This window comes from Mandrillus leucophaeus, unplaced genomic scaffold, assembly GCF_000951045.1.
Source record: "Mandrillus leucophaeus isolate KB7577 unplaced genomic scaffold, Mleu.le_1.0 Scaffold12, whole genome shotgun sequence".
Lineage (NCBI taxonomy): Eukaryota > Metazoa > Chordata > Mammalia > Primates > Cercopithecidae > Mandrillus > Mandrillus leucophaeus.
In genome coordinates, this window is record NW_012100320.1 from 6,247,683 (window position 1) to 6,265,213 (window position 17,531).

At 35.1% G+C, this 17,531-nt stretch overlaps 1 protein-coding gene across 2 annotated transcripts in view; it reads left to right on the plus strand.

Annotated features, from left to right (window-relative positions):
- The window catches only part of MAP2K5 (mitogen-activated protein kinase kinase 5), a 261,608-nt gene that overhangs the window by 98,511 nt on the left and 145,566 nt on the right, over window positions 1–17,531 (plus strand). For both annotated transcript variants that reach the window (XM_011968648.1, XM_011968652.1), the window contains exons 10-12: window positions 416–484; window positions 574–655; window positions 12,857–12,918. In XM_011968648.1, coding sequence (XP_011824038.1) covers window positions 416–484; window positions 574–655; window positions 12,857–12,918 — 213 coding nt within the window. The remainder of the gene's footprint in view (window positions 1–415; window positions 485–573; window positions 656–12,856; window positions 12,919–17,531) is intronic.

Sequence of the window (17,531 nt, forward strand, 5' to 3'; positions counted from 1 at the left end):
CTCAAAGTGCTGGGATTACAGGCGTGTGCCACTGCACGCGGCCAAGACAATTCTTTTATATTGGTTTTAGGGTCATTCCTATGTTCCTCTTTTGAAAATAGCCAGCGTGGCCAAAATAGAGTGCATAAATTAAGAGTGTTATAACTTAACTGACTTTTAAAGCCATTACTGTTGACCTTTGAGACCTGGCTTTTTTCTTTGGTCCCATCAATCACTTCTGTACCACCTCCCCCAGTTCAGAAGGACAAAAGGTTAGACAGATGCAGATACAGTTTGTATTACGGAATTATAGTGGTAAGAAGAAGGAAGTGGGGAAGAATAAAGGAACTACCATTTTTTTAGTTCTTATATTTCATAGTGATTATAGCTAATATAATTAGAAGGTCAATAAATATTAATACCTTTCTATATTTAGGTCATACTACTAGATATTACACTGGAACTTCAGAAGCAAATTATGTCTGAATTGGAAATTCTTTATAAGGTAATTTTTTTCATAATTTTTATTTGTAAAGCATGCCTATGTTATTGACTTGCAGGTTTATAACTACTTTTGTCTTATTTTTGTTACAGTGTGATTCATCATATATCATTGGATTTTATGGAGCATTTTTTGTAGAAAATAGGATTTCAATATGTACAGAATTCATGGATGGTGAGTTTTCCCTTTTATAATACTTTTTAAATGATTTTTAGAGTATATAGTGCTTTACAACCTGGTTTTGATATAGTTATCAAGTAGAATTAAAAATAATTAAAATATGCTAATAATTACCTCATTTATACTCTAAGATTATTTCAGTGTTAAGTGTTCCTGGGGTTAAATATTTTTAGCTGAACTATAATTTCAAGAATTGAACTTCACTTTTATTGAAAATTTAAATAGAACAGATTAAATGCTAGTCTAATCGGTGGTTTGATATTTGATTCTTTTGCACAATCTGTCTTTACTTGCAAAACAGATGTTCTGTTCTTTTAATGTTTCAATAGCCAAAACAGATTTTCTTTTAAAGAAATCTATTAACCCAATGTCCTGTGTCTTTCAGAAAGAAATCGGTTCTTAATTGCAAGATAAGAAATTGTTTTTCAACACAGCTGTTTAGCCAAGATGTGTTTAATTTTCTTTGGACTTTAGCCCTTTCCTTCCCTCTCTATTTTTTTATTCATTTCTATTTTGATAGTTCTTTCTTGACCTGAATATTATGGCAAAATACAGATTTCTGGGGACATATCAGTGAAATGATGTAATCATTATTATTGTTTACCAATTTTAAATCTAAGCAGTCTTTAAATTTTACATATTCAGTTTTCCATAATCTAGTCCATTAAAACACAAACACAACTTTAGAATATATAGTTAGTTCCTTGTGGAGATTCTCAGTACATTACTAAAGCAATTAGTTTGTGCCCTGCAAAACTTTAATGAGCCAACGTTGATACCTTGATACTATAATAAGGTGTATAACGTGTTCTAAATTACTTATAGTAGAATGTCAAGAATTAAACATCTTACAGCCATATAGGTAGTATGATAACTGTGGAGACTGACTAGAAAAAGTGGATTCATTGAGCCAATACATTTTACTGTGTTGTAACTTTTATCATTCTTTCTTTGAAGTCTTCAGTTTTTCAGTTCTACTCAAACATTTTTGTTGAGACCAGGCATGGTGGGTTCACACATGTAATCCCAGCACTTTGGGAGACTAAGGTGAGAAGATTGCTTGAGCCCAGGAATTTGAGACCAGCCTGGGCAATATAGTGAGATCTCATCTTTACAAAAATAATTTTAAAAATATGGCTGGGCGTGGTGGCTCACGCCTGTAAGCCCAGCACTTTGGGAGGCCGAGGTGGGTGGATCACTTGAGGTCAGGAGTTCAAGACCAGCCTGACCAACATGGCGAAAACCGTCTCTACTGAAAATACAAAAATTAGCCAGGCGTGATGGTGCATGCCTGAAATCCCAGCTACTTGGGAGGCTGAGACTGTGAATTGCTTGAACCTGGGAGGTGGAGGTTGCAGTGAACCGAGATCGCGCCACTGCACTCCGGCCTGAGTGACAAAGTGAGACTCTGTCTCAAAAAAACAACAACAAAAAAAGAAAACAAAAAAAGGAAATTAGCCAAGCATGGTGGTACATGCCTGTAGTCCCAGGTTACTCTGGGGGCTGAGGTGGGAGGATTTCTTGAGCCCAGGAGATTAAGGCTGTAGTGAGCTGGGATTGTGCCACCACTGCACTCCACTCTAGGCAACAGAGTGAGACCCTGTATCAAAAAACAAATAAATTAAAATTTTTTATTGAACTATAACTCAGATACCATAAAATTCACCTTTTAAAAGTGTACAATTCCATGGTTTTTAATATACTCACAAGGTTGTGCAATCATCACCACTGTATAATTCCAAAACATTTTTTTACCACCCCCAGAAAGAGACTTCCTACCTATTAGTACTCACTCTCTACTTTCTCTTTCCTCTAGTCCTTGGCAACCACTGATTTATCTTCTGTCTCTATGGATTTACCTATTCTGGACATTCCATATAAATGGAATCTGATAATATATGGCCTTTGTGTCTGGCTTCCTTTATTTAGCATAATGTTTTCAGTGTTCATCCATACTATTGCATATATGAGAACTTCATTCCTTTTTATTGCTGAATAACATTTCATTGTATGGCTATACTCCATTTTGTTTATTCTTTCATTAGTTGATGGACATTTGGGATAGTTCTACTTTATGCATAATTATGAATAATGCTACTCTATGTATTTGTATACCAGTTTTGTGTGGACATATAGTTTCATTTTTTTTTTTTTTTTTTTTTTTTTGTGACAGAGTCTTGCTCTGTCACCCAGACTAGAGTGCAGTGGCACAATCTCGGCTCTCTGCAACCTCTGCCTCCTAGGTTCAAGCAGTTCTCCTGCCTCAGCCTCCCGAGTAGCTGGGACTACAGGCGTGTGTCACCATGGCCCGGCTAAGTTTTTGTATTTTCAGTAGAGGTGGGGTTTCGCTGTGTTAGCCAGGATGGTCTCGATCTCCTGACCTCGTGATGTGCCTGCCTTTGCTTCCCGAGGTGCTGGAATTACAGGTGTAAGCCACTGTGCCCAGCGAATGTTTTCAGTTCTTTTAGGTATATACCTAGGAGTGGAGTTGCTAGGTCATATGGTAGCTTTATGTTTAACTTTTTAATGAACTACCAAACTGTTCCAATTGATTTTACACCACTTTGCATTCATACCAGCACTGTATAAGGGTTCTGTTTTCTTCATATTTTTGCCAATACTTGTCATTATGTGTCTTTTTAAAATTATGGCCTCGTAGTGTGACATGGTATCCCATTTTAGTTTTGATTTAGACTTCTGTAATGATTAATGATGTTGAGCATCTTTTCGTGTGCTTATTGGCCATTCATATATCTTCTTTTAAGAAATATGTTTTCATATCCTTTGTCTATTTTTTAAATGAGTTATTGGGCTTTTATTGTTGAGTTGTAAGAGTTCTTTATGTATTCTAATACTTGGCTCTTACCAGATGTAGGATTTCCAAATATTTTCATTAATTGTTTATCTTTTCACTTTCTTTTTTCTTCTCTCTTTTTTTTTTTTTTTTTTTTTTTTTTGAGCTGTGATATCATATTGCCCAGGCTAGTTTTCAACTCCTGGGCTCACGTAATCCTCCCACCTCAGCCTCAAGTTTTATTGTTTTAGCTCTTATATAAGCCTTTGATTTATTTTTGAGTTAATTTTTATATATGGTATGAGATAGGGGTCTAAATTTATTCGTTTGCATGTAGATATCCATTTGTTCCAGTACCATTAGTTAAAGACTATTTTTCCCATTGAATTTTCTTGTTATACTTGTTGAAAATTGACCATAAAATATATTTCTATACTTTTAGATCAATGCATATACATCTTGCATTGATCTAGTTGTCTATCTTTGTACCAGTACCACACCGTATTTGATTACTCATACTTGATAACTCTAGATTATTATAGTTTTTAAGTTCCGAATTGAGAAGTGTAAGTGATCCAACTTTGTTCTTTGTTTTGGCCATTTTGAATACCTAGCATTTTTATTTGAATTTTAGAACCAGCTTGGCAATTTCTCCAAAAAATCCAGCTGGGATTTTGATAAGAATTGAATTGAATTTTTAGATCAACTTGGGGAATATTGCTGTCTTTAACATTATTTAATCTTCAACTCCAAGAACACAGATGTCTTTCAACTTACTTAGGTCTTCTTTAATTGTTTTTCAATGATTCAAAATAATTTTTAGGGTATGAGTGGTAACTATTTGTTAAATTTACTTCTGAGTATTTTTAATGCTGTTTTTCTTAATTTCATTTTTGGATTGTTCATTGCCAGTGTACAGAACTGTAATTGATTTTTATATATTGATCTTGTATTCTGCAACCTTGCTGAACTTGTTTACTAACGTTAATAGCTTTTTGTGGATTCCTTAGGGTTCTCTATATACAAGATAATACCACCTGCAAACAGGTAGTTTTAGTGCTTTCTTTTCAATTCTGGATGTCTTTTAGTTCCTTTTCTTGCTTAATTACCCTGGCTAGAACCTTCAGTACAATGTTGAATAGACTGATGAGAACAGACATCCTTCTCTTGTTCCTGACCTTAGAGGGAGAGCTTTTAGTCTTTCACCATTAAATATGATGTTAGCCATGGGTTTAGAGTAGTTGTCCTTTGTCAGGCTGAAGAAATTCCTTTCTATTTTTAGTTTGTTGAGTATTTTTTTTTTAATCATGAAAGGGTGTTAAATTTTGTCAAATGCCTGTTTTATGTCTATTGAAATAATTGTGCATATTTGGTCCTTTATTCTGTTAATATATGGTATACTGTATTAATTTATTTTTGCAAAATGAACCAGTCTTGCAGTGTTGGAATTATTCCACTTAGTCATGATGTGTAATTCTTTTTATATGTTCCTGGGTTCAGTTTGCTGGTATTTTCTTGATGATTTTTGTATTCATATTTATGAGGGACATTGGACTAGTTTTCTTTTTTTGTGATGTCAGTGTCTAATTTTGGTGTCAGGATAGTTCTGGCCTTATAGAATGAGTTCAGAAGTGTTGCCACCTCTTCTGTTTTTTTAAAGAGTTTATGAAGGATTCATGTTAATTCTTTTTTAAAAAAATTTATGGGCTGGGCGGGGTGGCTCATGCCTGTAATCTCAGCATTTTGGGAGGCCAGGGCAGGTGGATCACTTGAGGTCAGGAGTTTGAGACCAGCCTGGCCAACATGGTGAAAGCCCATCTCTACTAAAAGTACCAAAAAAAATTAGCTGGGCCTGGTGGCATATGCCTGTAATCCCAGCTACTTGGGAGACTGAGGCAGGAGAATCGCTTGAACCCAGGAGGTGGAGGTTGCAGTGAGCCAAGATCATGCCACTGCACTCCAGCCTGGGTGACAGAGACTTTGTCTCAAAATAAATAAATAAATAAATAAATATTTTTATAGAGACATATTATTTTACGTATTTATGGAGTACATATATAATAATATTTTGATACAAGCATACAATGTGTAGTAATCAACTCAGAGTAATGGAGATATGCATGACCACAAACATTTATCATTTCTTTGTGTTAGGAGTATTGCAATTCCACTTGGGTAGTTATTTTGAAATATACAATAAATTATTAATTGTGGTCACCCTGTTGTGGTATCAAACACTGGATCTTATTCTTTCTATCTGACTATACTTTTTTACCCATTAACCAACCCCTCTTTGTCCTATCTTTCTCACTACCCTTCTCAGTCTCTGGTAATCATCATTCTACTATGTCTCCATGATCATTTGTTTTTGGCTCCCACGTATCAGTGAGAGAGCATGTATGTCTTTCTGTGTCTGGATTGTTTCATTTAAAATAATACCCATGTTCTTGCAAATAACAGGATTTCATTCTTTTTATGGCTGAATAATATTTCATTGTGTTTATGTACCACATTTTCTTTATCTTTATTTTTTCTTTGATGGACACTTAGATTGATTTCATATCTTGGCTATTGTGAATAGTGCTGCAGTAAACATTAGAGTGCACATATCTCTTCAATTTACTGATTTCCTTTCTTTTGGATATATACCCAATGGTGGTATTACTGGATCATAATAAGGTAGTTATACTTTTAGTTTTCTAGGGAATTTCCATACTGTTTTCCATGGTAGCTGTACTAGTTTACATTCCCATCAGTAGTATATGAAGGTTCCCCTTTCTCCATATCCTTGCCAGCATCTGTTATTCCCTGTCTTTTTGATAAAAGCCATTTTAGCTGGAGTGAGAGGATATCTCATTGTGGTTTTGATTTGCATTTCCCTGATAATTAGTGATGTTGAACATTTTTTCAAATGCCTGATGTTAATTCTTCTTTAAACATTTGATAGAATTCACCAGTGAAATCATCTGGTTCTGGTGTTTTTGGGGTGTGTCATTAGTGTGGTTTTTTTTTTTTTTTTAATTATGGTATAATACTCATACAAAAATTTAAACCTTACTAGCCGTTTTATTAGTCCATCCTGTGTTGCTATGAAGGAATACCTGAGACTGGGTAATTTATAAAGAAAAGGGGTTTATTTGGCTCATGATATTGCAGGCTGTACAAGAAACATGGTGCCCAGCATCTGTTTCTGGTCTGGGCCTCAGGAAGCTTCCATTCATGGAGCAAGAGAGAGAGGAGGGAGGTTCCAGACCCTTTTTAACAACCAAATCTTGCAGGAACTTAGAGTGAGAACTCACTCAATTTTGTGAGAATGGCACCAAGTCATTCATGAGGGATCCACCCCTTTGACCCAAACACCTCTCACTAGGCCCCATCTTCATCATTGGGAATGAGATTTTTTTTTTTTTTTTTTTTTTTTTTTTGAGACGGAGTCTCGCTCTGTCGCCCAGGCTGGAGTGCAGTGGCGGGATCTCAGCTCACTGCAAGCTCCACCTCCCGGGTTTACGCCATTCTCCTGCCTCAGCCTCCCGAGTAGCTGGGACTACAGGCGCCCACCACCTCGCCCTGCTAGTTATTTTGTATTTTTTAGTAGAGACGGGATTTCACCATGTTAGCCAGGATGGTCTCCATCTCCTGACCTCGTGATCCGCCCGTCTCGGCCTCCCAAAGTGCTGGGATTACAGGCTTGAGCCACCGCGCCTGGTGGGAATGAGATTTCAACATGAGTTTCGAAGGGGACAAATACTCAAACTGTGTCAGCCGTTTTAAATGTGTAATTCAGCAGTGTGAAGTACATTAACATGGTTGTGCAACTGTTACCACCATCCATCTCCAGAACTCTTTTTATCTTGCAAAAGTGAAACTCAATAACTATTAAATAAAAACTCCCCATTCACCCCCGCTCCCAGCCCCTGGCAAACAGCATTATACTCTGTCTCTATTTGACTACTCTAGGTACCTCATATAATTGGAATCACATAGTATTTGTCTTATTGTGTCTGGCTTATTTCATTTTGCATTATGTCCTTAAGGTTCATCCATGTTGTAGTATGTATCAGAGTTTTCTTCCTTTTAAAAGCTGAATAGTATTTGTGGTTAGTTTTTTTTTATTACCAACTCAATCTCTTTATATACAAGTTTAGTCAGATTTTTTATTTTTTCTTGAGTCAGTTTTGGTAGTTTGTGTTTTTCTCAGAATTAATCTGTTTCATCTAGGTCTTCTAATTTATTGATACACAGTTGTTCTGAAAATTCTCTTATAATCCTTTTTATTTCTGCAAAGTTGGTAGTAATGTTCCCTCTTCCATTCCAGATTTTAGTTTCTTGAGTCTCCTCACTTATTTTCTTGGTCAGTGTAGCTAAAAGTTTGTCAGTTTCTCTGTTTAAAAAAAAAAAAAAAATTTTTTTTTTTTTTTGAAACGTATTTCGCTCTTGTTTCCCAGGCTGGAGTGCAATGGCGCAATCTCGGCTCAGCGCAACATCTGCCTGCCGGGTTCAAGCCATTCTCCTGCCTCAGCCTCCGGAGTAGCTGAGATTACAGGCGTGCGCTACCACGCCCAGCTGATTTTGTATTTTTAGTAGAGACAGGGTTTCTCCATGTTGGTCAAGCTAGTCTTGAACTCCCGACCTCAGGTGATCTGCCTGCCTCGGCCTCCCAAAGGGCTGAGATTACAGGCATGAGCCACCATGCCCAGCCAAAAGATTTTTTTCATTTAAAATGAAACCGACTTTTGGTTTCATTGATTTTCTCTATTGTTTTTTTCTGTTCTCTGTTTTATTTCTGCTTTAATTTTATTATTTTCTTTTTTTCTGCTTTGAGTTTAGTTTTAGCTTGATGTTCTCCTTCTGCTTAAGGTAGAAAGTTAGGATATTGATTTGAGATCTTTCTTCTTATTTAATGTAGGTTATAAATTTTCCTCTAAGCATGGCTTTAGTTGCATCCTAGAAGTTTTGGTATGTTGTGTTATTTTCATTAATCTCAAAGTATTTTCCATTTTTCTATGACAGAAATCTCTTGTGATTTCTTTCTGACCCATTTTTATTTAGGTATGTGCTGTTTAATTTCCACATATATGCACTTGAGAAGAATGTATTCTCCTGTGGTTAAGTGAAGTATCCTTTTCATGTCAGTTAATTCTGATTGGTTTGTAATACTGTTCAGTATTTTCTTATTAATCTTCTGTGTAGTTTTGTCCTTTTCTGAAAGTGAGATAGTGAAGTCTGAAAAACTAATATTTTTGAGTTGTCTGTTTCTCCTTTCAGTTCTTTCAGTTTATGTTTCATATATTTTGGCATGCATGCTAGGTGCATGCATGTTTATAATTGTTATGTCTTCTTGGTTGGTTGATCCTTTTATCATTAGAAAATGTCTTTGTCTCTAGTAACAATATTTAATAATAGTTATCTAAAAGACTATTTTTTCCACTAGTATAGTCACTCCAGCTCCCTGTTGGTTACTATTTGAATAGTTTATCTTTTTTCATCATTTTTCAACCTGTTTGTGTCTTTAAATGTAAAATACCTCTGTTGTAGACAGCATATAGTTGGATCATTTTTTAAAAAATTAATTCTGCCAATCTCTTATTTAATTAGAGTGCTTAAACCTTTTACATTTAATTTAATTACTAACAAGGTGAGATGTATCTCTCCCATTCTATTTGTTTTCTATGTGTCATGCCTTTCATGTTCTGTTATTGCTTTTTTTTATGTCAAATAGATATTTTCAAATGTACCATTTAAATTTCCCATGGTTTCTTTTGCTCTTTTTTTTTAGTTATATTGTTAATGTTGCCCTAGGGATTACAATTAACTTCTTAACTTATAACAATTTACTTCGGATTAATACTAACTTTATTTTAATAGTATACAAAAGGCCGGGCATGGTGGCTCATGCCTGTAATCCCCGCACTTTGGGAGGCCGAGGTGGGCAGATCACCTGAGATCAGGAGTTCGAGATTAGCCTGGCCAATTTGGTGAAACCCCATCTCTACTAAAAAAAAAAAAAAAATACAAAAATTAGCCAGACGCAGTGGTGCATGCCTGTAATCCCAGCTATTCAGGAGGCTGAAGCTGGAGAATAGCTTGTACCCAGGAGGCAGAGGTTGCAGTGAGCTGAGATCGCACCACTGCACTCCAGACCGGGCAACAGAGTGAACTTTGCTTCTGTATCGCTCAGTTTCTTCTCATCTCTTTTATGCTGTTATTGTCATATAAGTTACGTTCTTATACATTGTGTGTCCAAAACAAATTTAAAATTATGCCATTGTCTCGTAAGTCATGTAGGAGAACAAAAGAGATACAAACAAAACATACATTTATCCTGTCTTTTATATTTGCCTATGCAGTTACCTTTACCAGTGTTCTTTATTTCTTCATGTGGATCTGAGTTACTGCCTTTTAACTTCAGTCTAAATTTCCTTCAGTCTGAAAGACTGTATTTTATTTCTTGTAGGGTAGGTCAACTAATGATTAATTCTCAGTATTCTGAGATAAATTTTCCAGTTTATTTGAGAGTATCTTAATTTCTCCTTCAGTTTTGTAGAATAGTTTTCGCTGGATATAGAATTTTTGGTTTACAATCTTTTTCTTTCAGCTGTTCAAATATGTCATTCGCCTGCCTCTGACCTCTGTGGTTTCTGATGAGTAATCAGCTCTTGATCTTTTTGAGGATTATTTGTAACTGAAATGTCACTTCTCTTGCTGCTTTCAAGATTTTCTTTATGTCTTTGGCTATGGATAGTTTGATAATAATGTGTATAGGTATAGATCTCTTTTGACTTTATCCTATGTGAAGTATACTGAGCTTCTTGGATGTGTAAATTCACGTTTTAACATCAAATTTAGGAAGTTTGGGGTCATTGTTTTCTCAAATATTCTTTCCATTCCTTCCTTTTCTCCTCCCTTTCTAATCTCCTGTTATGCGTATGTTTGTATGCTGGATGGTGTTCTCCAGGTCTCTGAGAATGTGTTCATTTTTCTTCATTTTCTTTTCTTTTCATCATTAGACTGGATAATCTCCATTGACCTATCTTTACCTCCTTTGATTCTTTCTTCTGCTTTCTCAGATACGCTGTTGATCCTGTCTAATAAATTTTCATTTCAGTTATTATACTTTTCTACTTCAGAATTATATTTGGTTACATATGACTTCAGGGAACAAAGAAAAGTGACAGATCACAGAGAACAAACCAGTAACTTTGGAATCACAAGCAAAAAGTTCAAACCTACCGAGCCACAGATGAATGAGTTTCTAAATGCTTTGAATACCACTACCTCAGCTAAAATTAAATTCTGTCAGTTTGCATCATAGTAGTATCACATTGCATGAGACTTTTTAAACTGCAAAAGGTTCACGTGTGATTCTCAAGCTATGTCACATCATGGGGAAACCTTTTAATTTTTTTTTTTTTTTTTTTTTTGAGACAGGGTCTCGCTCTGTCACCCAGGATGGAGTGCAGTAGTGCAATCTCTGCTCACTGCAACCTTTGCCTCCCAGGTTCAAGCGATTCTCCTGCCTCAGCCTTCTGAGTAGCTGGGACTACAGAGTAGTGTACACCACCTTGCCCAGCTCGTTTTTATTTTTTTGGTAGAGATGGGGTTTCACCATGTCTCCTAGGCTGGTCTCAAACTCCTGACCTCAAGTGATCTTTCCACCTTGGCCTCCCAAAGTGCTGGAATTACAGGTGTGAGCCACTGTGCCTGGCCACCTTTTAAATCTTTAACTTCTGAAACTTCAAAGGTTCAGGTCTTCTCTGAGCTCTGCCATCAGCTGACTCTTGGCTTTAAGTAGAACATTCACATCGCTGGGATTATTTTCCCCACTTGTCAAGTAAGGTCGCTGGACTGATCTTTAATGTCCTTTTCTGCACTAATGTTTGATAGGTCTAAGAGTTGCCATTTTTGATAGATCTGTAGGATAGAAATGATAATAAAACAGAGAAAAATTAAACCAACCCCCTCTGCCATTTTTAACCTGATAAGAATTACTGAATTGCAGAAAAAGAACTCATCAAACTTAACAGGAACTCTTAATCCTGAGTGGATCTGCCACATCGTTTTTTCACCGATAACATTTTTCTCTAATGGACATGAAAAGGACAAGATGAATCAGTGATAGCACAGAGCCAGCTGTGTAAAGATTTAGCCATATGAATAGTTAAGGAAAGCGGGTCTAACTGAGGTTAAAAACCAGTGAACTACCTCAAAATTAGATTCCTTTTTGGCTTCTTCTACTGATAATGGTGGTAAGGTAATCTTTGCTTTTTGGGTTTAGCTTGTTGAAAGCATTGTCCATTTGGTTAATTAAGCCCTGATTTATATCCTTTGTAAAAGTGAATTCTCTTAGAAGTTGTTACTGGTACATCTGGATGGATTTTCACCTCCTAGTTTTAAGCCATTCAGGTCATTCACTTCATAAGGGATTGGTCCAATAAGCTGCATTTATCAGTCTTGCAAATACCAGCATGTAAAGCTTGATCTTTTTTATTCTGTTTATCCTTCATACTGCCAATTTATCTGAAAGATCAATGAGAACATAAAATGTTTTTCTGCCGTATTCTCACTTTTATTACATCTGTAATAAAAATGTCATTTTAGTAAATAAGGATGGTTCAGTTCATATCAGATTTTTTTTCATTATCTTCCCAGTAGCACCCAGAGCCAAAGTGTAATGTTTAGTTACACTTTGGTTTCCCAGTTTCTTGTTCAAATCTGCAAACTATGAGCAAAGGTTAACTAAGAGTGATCATTTTTCTGTATCTGCTTTAAATGGGATAAATATAAAGCCAGTAGCCATATATATAATATACGCATGTGTCTGTATGCATATAAAAATATTTGTCAAATACTCTGAAATAATTTTTTTGTAGAACTGAAAGACTATACCTCAATTTGACTCTTAAAGAAAGATGATTACATATTGTTAAAATAGATCTCATAATCATATCATTAATGAGCAAAGTAGTGGTTCTCTGCATATATTCCAGCTTTTGTTGGATTAATGTGAAAATTCTAAGATATTACCCGGATTTACATTTGAGAAAAACTGTTACAAAAGGCAGGCACCTAAATGTAATTGTCATATTGATCTTTATAATTTTGTGTATGTATTTAAGTTTACATAAAGTATAGTTTCTTAGCTTGCCTTTGACTAGTTTCTTTCAGTTTGTCATGTATGCAACTATACACTTCAGAATAAAATGAAAATATCCACTTATACTTCATCAGGAAGTATGATTATGTTATAGATAACATTGGACTAAAAACAAGTTTTATACTACACATCCAATGTATGGTGTAGGAAGTGTAAGAACATAGTCTCACAGTGAATACACAGGAGGAGCCCAGTGCATTGTTTGGGTAGTTTCATTTGTAGTAATATGGCATGTTTATCTCTACAGGGGGATCTTTGGATGTATATAGGAAAATGCCAGAACACGTCCTTGGAAGAATTGCAGTAGCAGTAAGTATATGGCTTCAGTTTTAGGAAATTTGAGTGATTTAATCCTTCTAATCAAGCTCACTCTTCTTATATTCTCAATGTCTTTTCTTGTTCTTCAATCCCAGTTGGCTCCCAAGACCTTCCTGACTTTCTCCTGTTTTGTTCTTTCTTCTTTTCATAGACCAGCCCACCCACCGTCACACCATAGTCACACACTTATGTATTCCAACCTGTTCTAGTTTCATGTGTTTGCAGGGACCTTGCTGTTCTTGTTGACTCGTAAAATTTCCAAGTTGTTCTTATAAAAAAACAAAAACAAAAACACTGCTTTTTTGTTTTGTTTTTACATTTTGTAGTTATGATTAGCATATGTTTCGCAAATACTTAAAAAGTCTGTTATTAAAGCAGTCTATGAGAAAATACTAATTTGTTAAGAACAAAGTAGTATTAGTAAAGATTTTTTGCAGTCTTTTTATGTTCTTGGTTTTTAATTTTTTCATCAACTATATCTAGAAATTTATTCCCTTTGTGATTTAAAGCAGTTTTTCCATATTCATGTATTTTCTATATACACTAACATACTGATGAAATTGAACTAACATTACTATAATGTTCTCATAAGTTCCGTATTTCACATTTATAATAATATAGGTTAAACAGTGTCTGAGAGAAGTCATGGGGTGGTGTAATAGTAAACAATTGCTAAGCTAAAGGCACTATGATAACTTCAGTGGTTTATTGCAGAACAAAGTGATTGTACCATGTACCATATAATTAAATGGCTGATTTTCACATTCATTATGCATCAGACTGACAACTCAAATTCTTTAATCCAACATGGACACTTATTTAGTCTTAGTTCATTGTAATTCACAGCTTTCCTTTTTTCTTTCTAATTATTAGTGTGAACTGCCCTGGGTGATGAGAACTTTCTTTTCTGATGCTATTGCTGCTAAGTAGCTTCTCATCTACATGTGTAGGTAGATTAGTATGAAATTTGAGTACTAAAATCACTATTTTAGATGAAAATAAAAATGTTTCATTTCCTGTTCTAATGCCAGGAAAGTGAATGCTTTGTGGCTTTTGGCAGTTCTTGGCTGTAAAGTTTAATAACATGTATAATAAAGGGCAAAAAAAGGCAAGGATACCAATTGAAAAAGAAAAAAGTATACAAGTTCTATATACTCAATTATCTATGGAACTTGGCAAAAATAGAAATCTCCCATCTTCAGTAGAGAAGCATGTTCTTCCTGAACTTCATAAATCTTACTTCCCTCTTGTTTAGGGCATCCACACAAGGCCACCAATCTTTTCAATTCTACTGGAGTAGGAAGACTGTTGAAGTGAATAGAGTCAGCAGAAAAAAATAATTCAGCGTCAAATGCAGGGCTTGCCTATTAAGTGAATGAAAATATGACACAAATTATTTTAGTGAAAGGCATTAAAGTAAGTGCTACTCCAAAGGATTGTTTATATTTGCTCTTACATTTTTTTTATTAGGGGTTTTTCCCCCTAAATATGTGTCCAATTTCTCCAGCTTTTATGACTCATCATGTCATAGTAATGAAAACTACATACAGCTGTAGTAGAAGAAATGCTTTTAATAATTTTGCTTTTTGTCTGCCACTTTTTATAAATTCTGCAGGAGCCTGGGTTTGTGTAATGCCTCCAAAGTGTATTTTTTTTTTTATGTATCCTGAATAGGCTACAAATTTGAATGATCATTTGTTGCAGCTGACGAACACCAGATTGGCCCATGGCTAATACCTGACACTAGGAGGGTTGTACTAGTCAAAATAAGACTAGCAAATTGATGGGCTGTGGGTTATGGTGTGTAAACTAAATATTCCCACAGTCTGATTGTGTTCCCAGTATCCTTGGTCATCTCTCCAAAAGTGTACTGAAGATGGCATCAACATCTTTCCCTTGAGTTCCCTCATTGAGGCCAAGAAAGCACAAGGGTGCTATTGCCAAGTGAAAAGCAACAGAATCAGAAAGAGAGAGTGGGAAAATCGGTGTATATTGAATACTTCCTGTGCTAATCACTAATGCATGCTGTCTATACAAATATTATGTCATTTAGTCTTTACAGCCACCATGTAAAGTGTGGATTATTGAACATACTCTGTGCACATGCAAGATGAGGTTTGGAAAGTTAACCAGCTTGCCCAGAGTTATCATCTAATTAGTCAGTACAAATTTGAACACAGGGCTGTCTGACACCAGACCCCTTGCTTTCTCAGTGTGTTCTCCTAACAGAATGAGAAAAAAAAAAAAAAAAAAAAATAGAGGCAAGAGTGAAAGAAAGAGCTAGGCTAAAAAATAAAAAAAGAGACTTATGAATGAGAAAATAATGGAGCAACACAATTGCTTCAGATTCTTTTCATGTCTTTAGGTATCTCTCTTTTCCCAAATTAACTTTATTTTCCAGGGTCTAATAATCTGGCATGCAAGGCAGATTCATAAGTCCAAGGTTCATTACAGCATGGACCTCTGTCGACCTCTGTGATATGTTATTCAAATTTTCTCCTGTAAAATGTATGGCAAGAGAGTTCCCCCCTCCCCCCCAAGGAATTTATACATACCTGGTTTCAGTCTTCCAACTTGCTCAGTGACTCAGTGGTTTTTCTCTACTATCCATTTGAATATGGTCTCCTATAAAGAGGAATGAATGCCTTTCTGCCTTCCCCTGCCACCCAACACATTCTGTTTTTCTTCTCATTTCTGAAGCAGTGACATTGTGTACTATATTTTGAGTGCTAATGTTGATTGAAGTTGTCCCTGAAAGGAGGTGCACTTGACATGTCAAGGAGTGAGTGATTGACAACAGATATAAGTACTTTTAGTGTCAAGGCTTTGTCAAGTCATTGTTGTGAAACCCAGCCTACTGAATACCAATAATAGCCTTTAGATTTTTCAGTTCACAGATTTCTAGCTCCTTTTTCACTAGAATTTACATGTTTCTAAAGGAAAATGTAGTGTATTTTGACAAAGAATAAGAATATTTTCTTTTTGAATCTCTAACATAGTGAATAATTTTAGCAAATATTATAAAATCAGTATTTGTTTTATTTTTTCTACCTGATAATCAGAATATATTGGATTGCCTTTCCTTACATGTTTTCTGAAAATTCATTTTGTATGGAACCAATTTTTAGTGGTGAGCTATCTTTAATGGATAGTTTTTATAACATGCAGCTAAGCTTCTAAGTTGAAAATTTTAACCCTACTTCCTCAGAACGGAGAAGATGATCACCTCCATGCTAAATAAGATGATCTCCTCCTATTACTCAGAGAGAAAATTGTTATCGTTATGGATGTTACTTTTTATAAACATTTAAAGAAATGTTTTTGTTATGTTTCCTTCTGTGATAAAATTATCATTATTAATATTTTGATATTTTCTTGCTGTATTGTCTTCCTGTCCAGAATACATGTGTTTTATTGTAATGCCAGTTATTTCCAAACTCTGGAAGAAGTCATTTGCTATAAAAATGTATGCTGTTCTCTTAAAATAGACAAACATATACCGGGATTGATGAATCTATGTAAGCAAATCTTTCAGGAGCACATTGCACCCTTTGAGAACAATTAAAATATGTTAACCTCTGCTCAGTATTAATTGATATAGATTTTTGTCTTCTAGATCTTTTGGAAATTGGCTTTCTCCCATTGCATTTCTTATTTTACAGTTGCTCTTAGGCTTCCTTGATCAACTCGAATCCTTGCATATTTAGCCCCTAACGCACTTCTTACCATTTTCAAGATATGTAAACCACTCAGTTACTTCTCATGGTAATGGTAGGTTTTCTTGTTCTTATAGTCCTGACTTACCCGGAATTCTCTATAATGATGAATACTTTTAAATCTTACAGTAAATTTTGACTAGTAGTGATTTGTTCAGTGTATCTGGTGTCAAATTATGAATAGTCAACCTTGAAATTGGTAAGTTCACACTCGTGTGCATATAGGGTCAATGGTTATGAATAAAACATGTGCATTTCCTTTTATAGCAATTTATATGTAAAGATTTTTTAAGTTGTTAATGGTGACCGCTGATTAAATTTTCCACATAGAAGGGAGTACTTGTAACCCATATACTTAGGGTCATGAAAACGCCTTTTTCTCAGTATCTCATTCAACTAATTACTCTTAACTCACGCTATGAAAGTGAAAACTGCAAATCTAATTCAGATGTTTGTATTTTCTCATTTTATTTCCTTGACCTGCCTTTTTAATACCTTGCCTTGTCAACATATATGCTTTGCGCCAGCCAGACTGGCTTGTGAGGACCATCTTGATATACTTCGTTCTTTCCTACTCCAATATACTTTATAAATTTGGAGGGACCTTTTTGTTTTGAGATTATTTTAATCTTATAGAAAAGTTGTGAGACTAATACAAAAAATTCCCACAGATGCTTCACCTATATTCCCTAGTTGTTAACAGTTTACCACATTTGGTTAAAAATCTATAAACATATTTTTTCCTGAAACATTTGAGAATAAGTTACAGATACCACGGCCTTTATCCCAAAATATGTTAGGTATCTATTTCCTAAGAACAAACACATTATCTTATGTAATCACTGATTAAAATCAGGAAACTAGTATTGATACAATATTATTATCTAC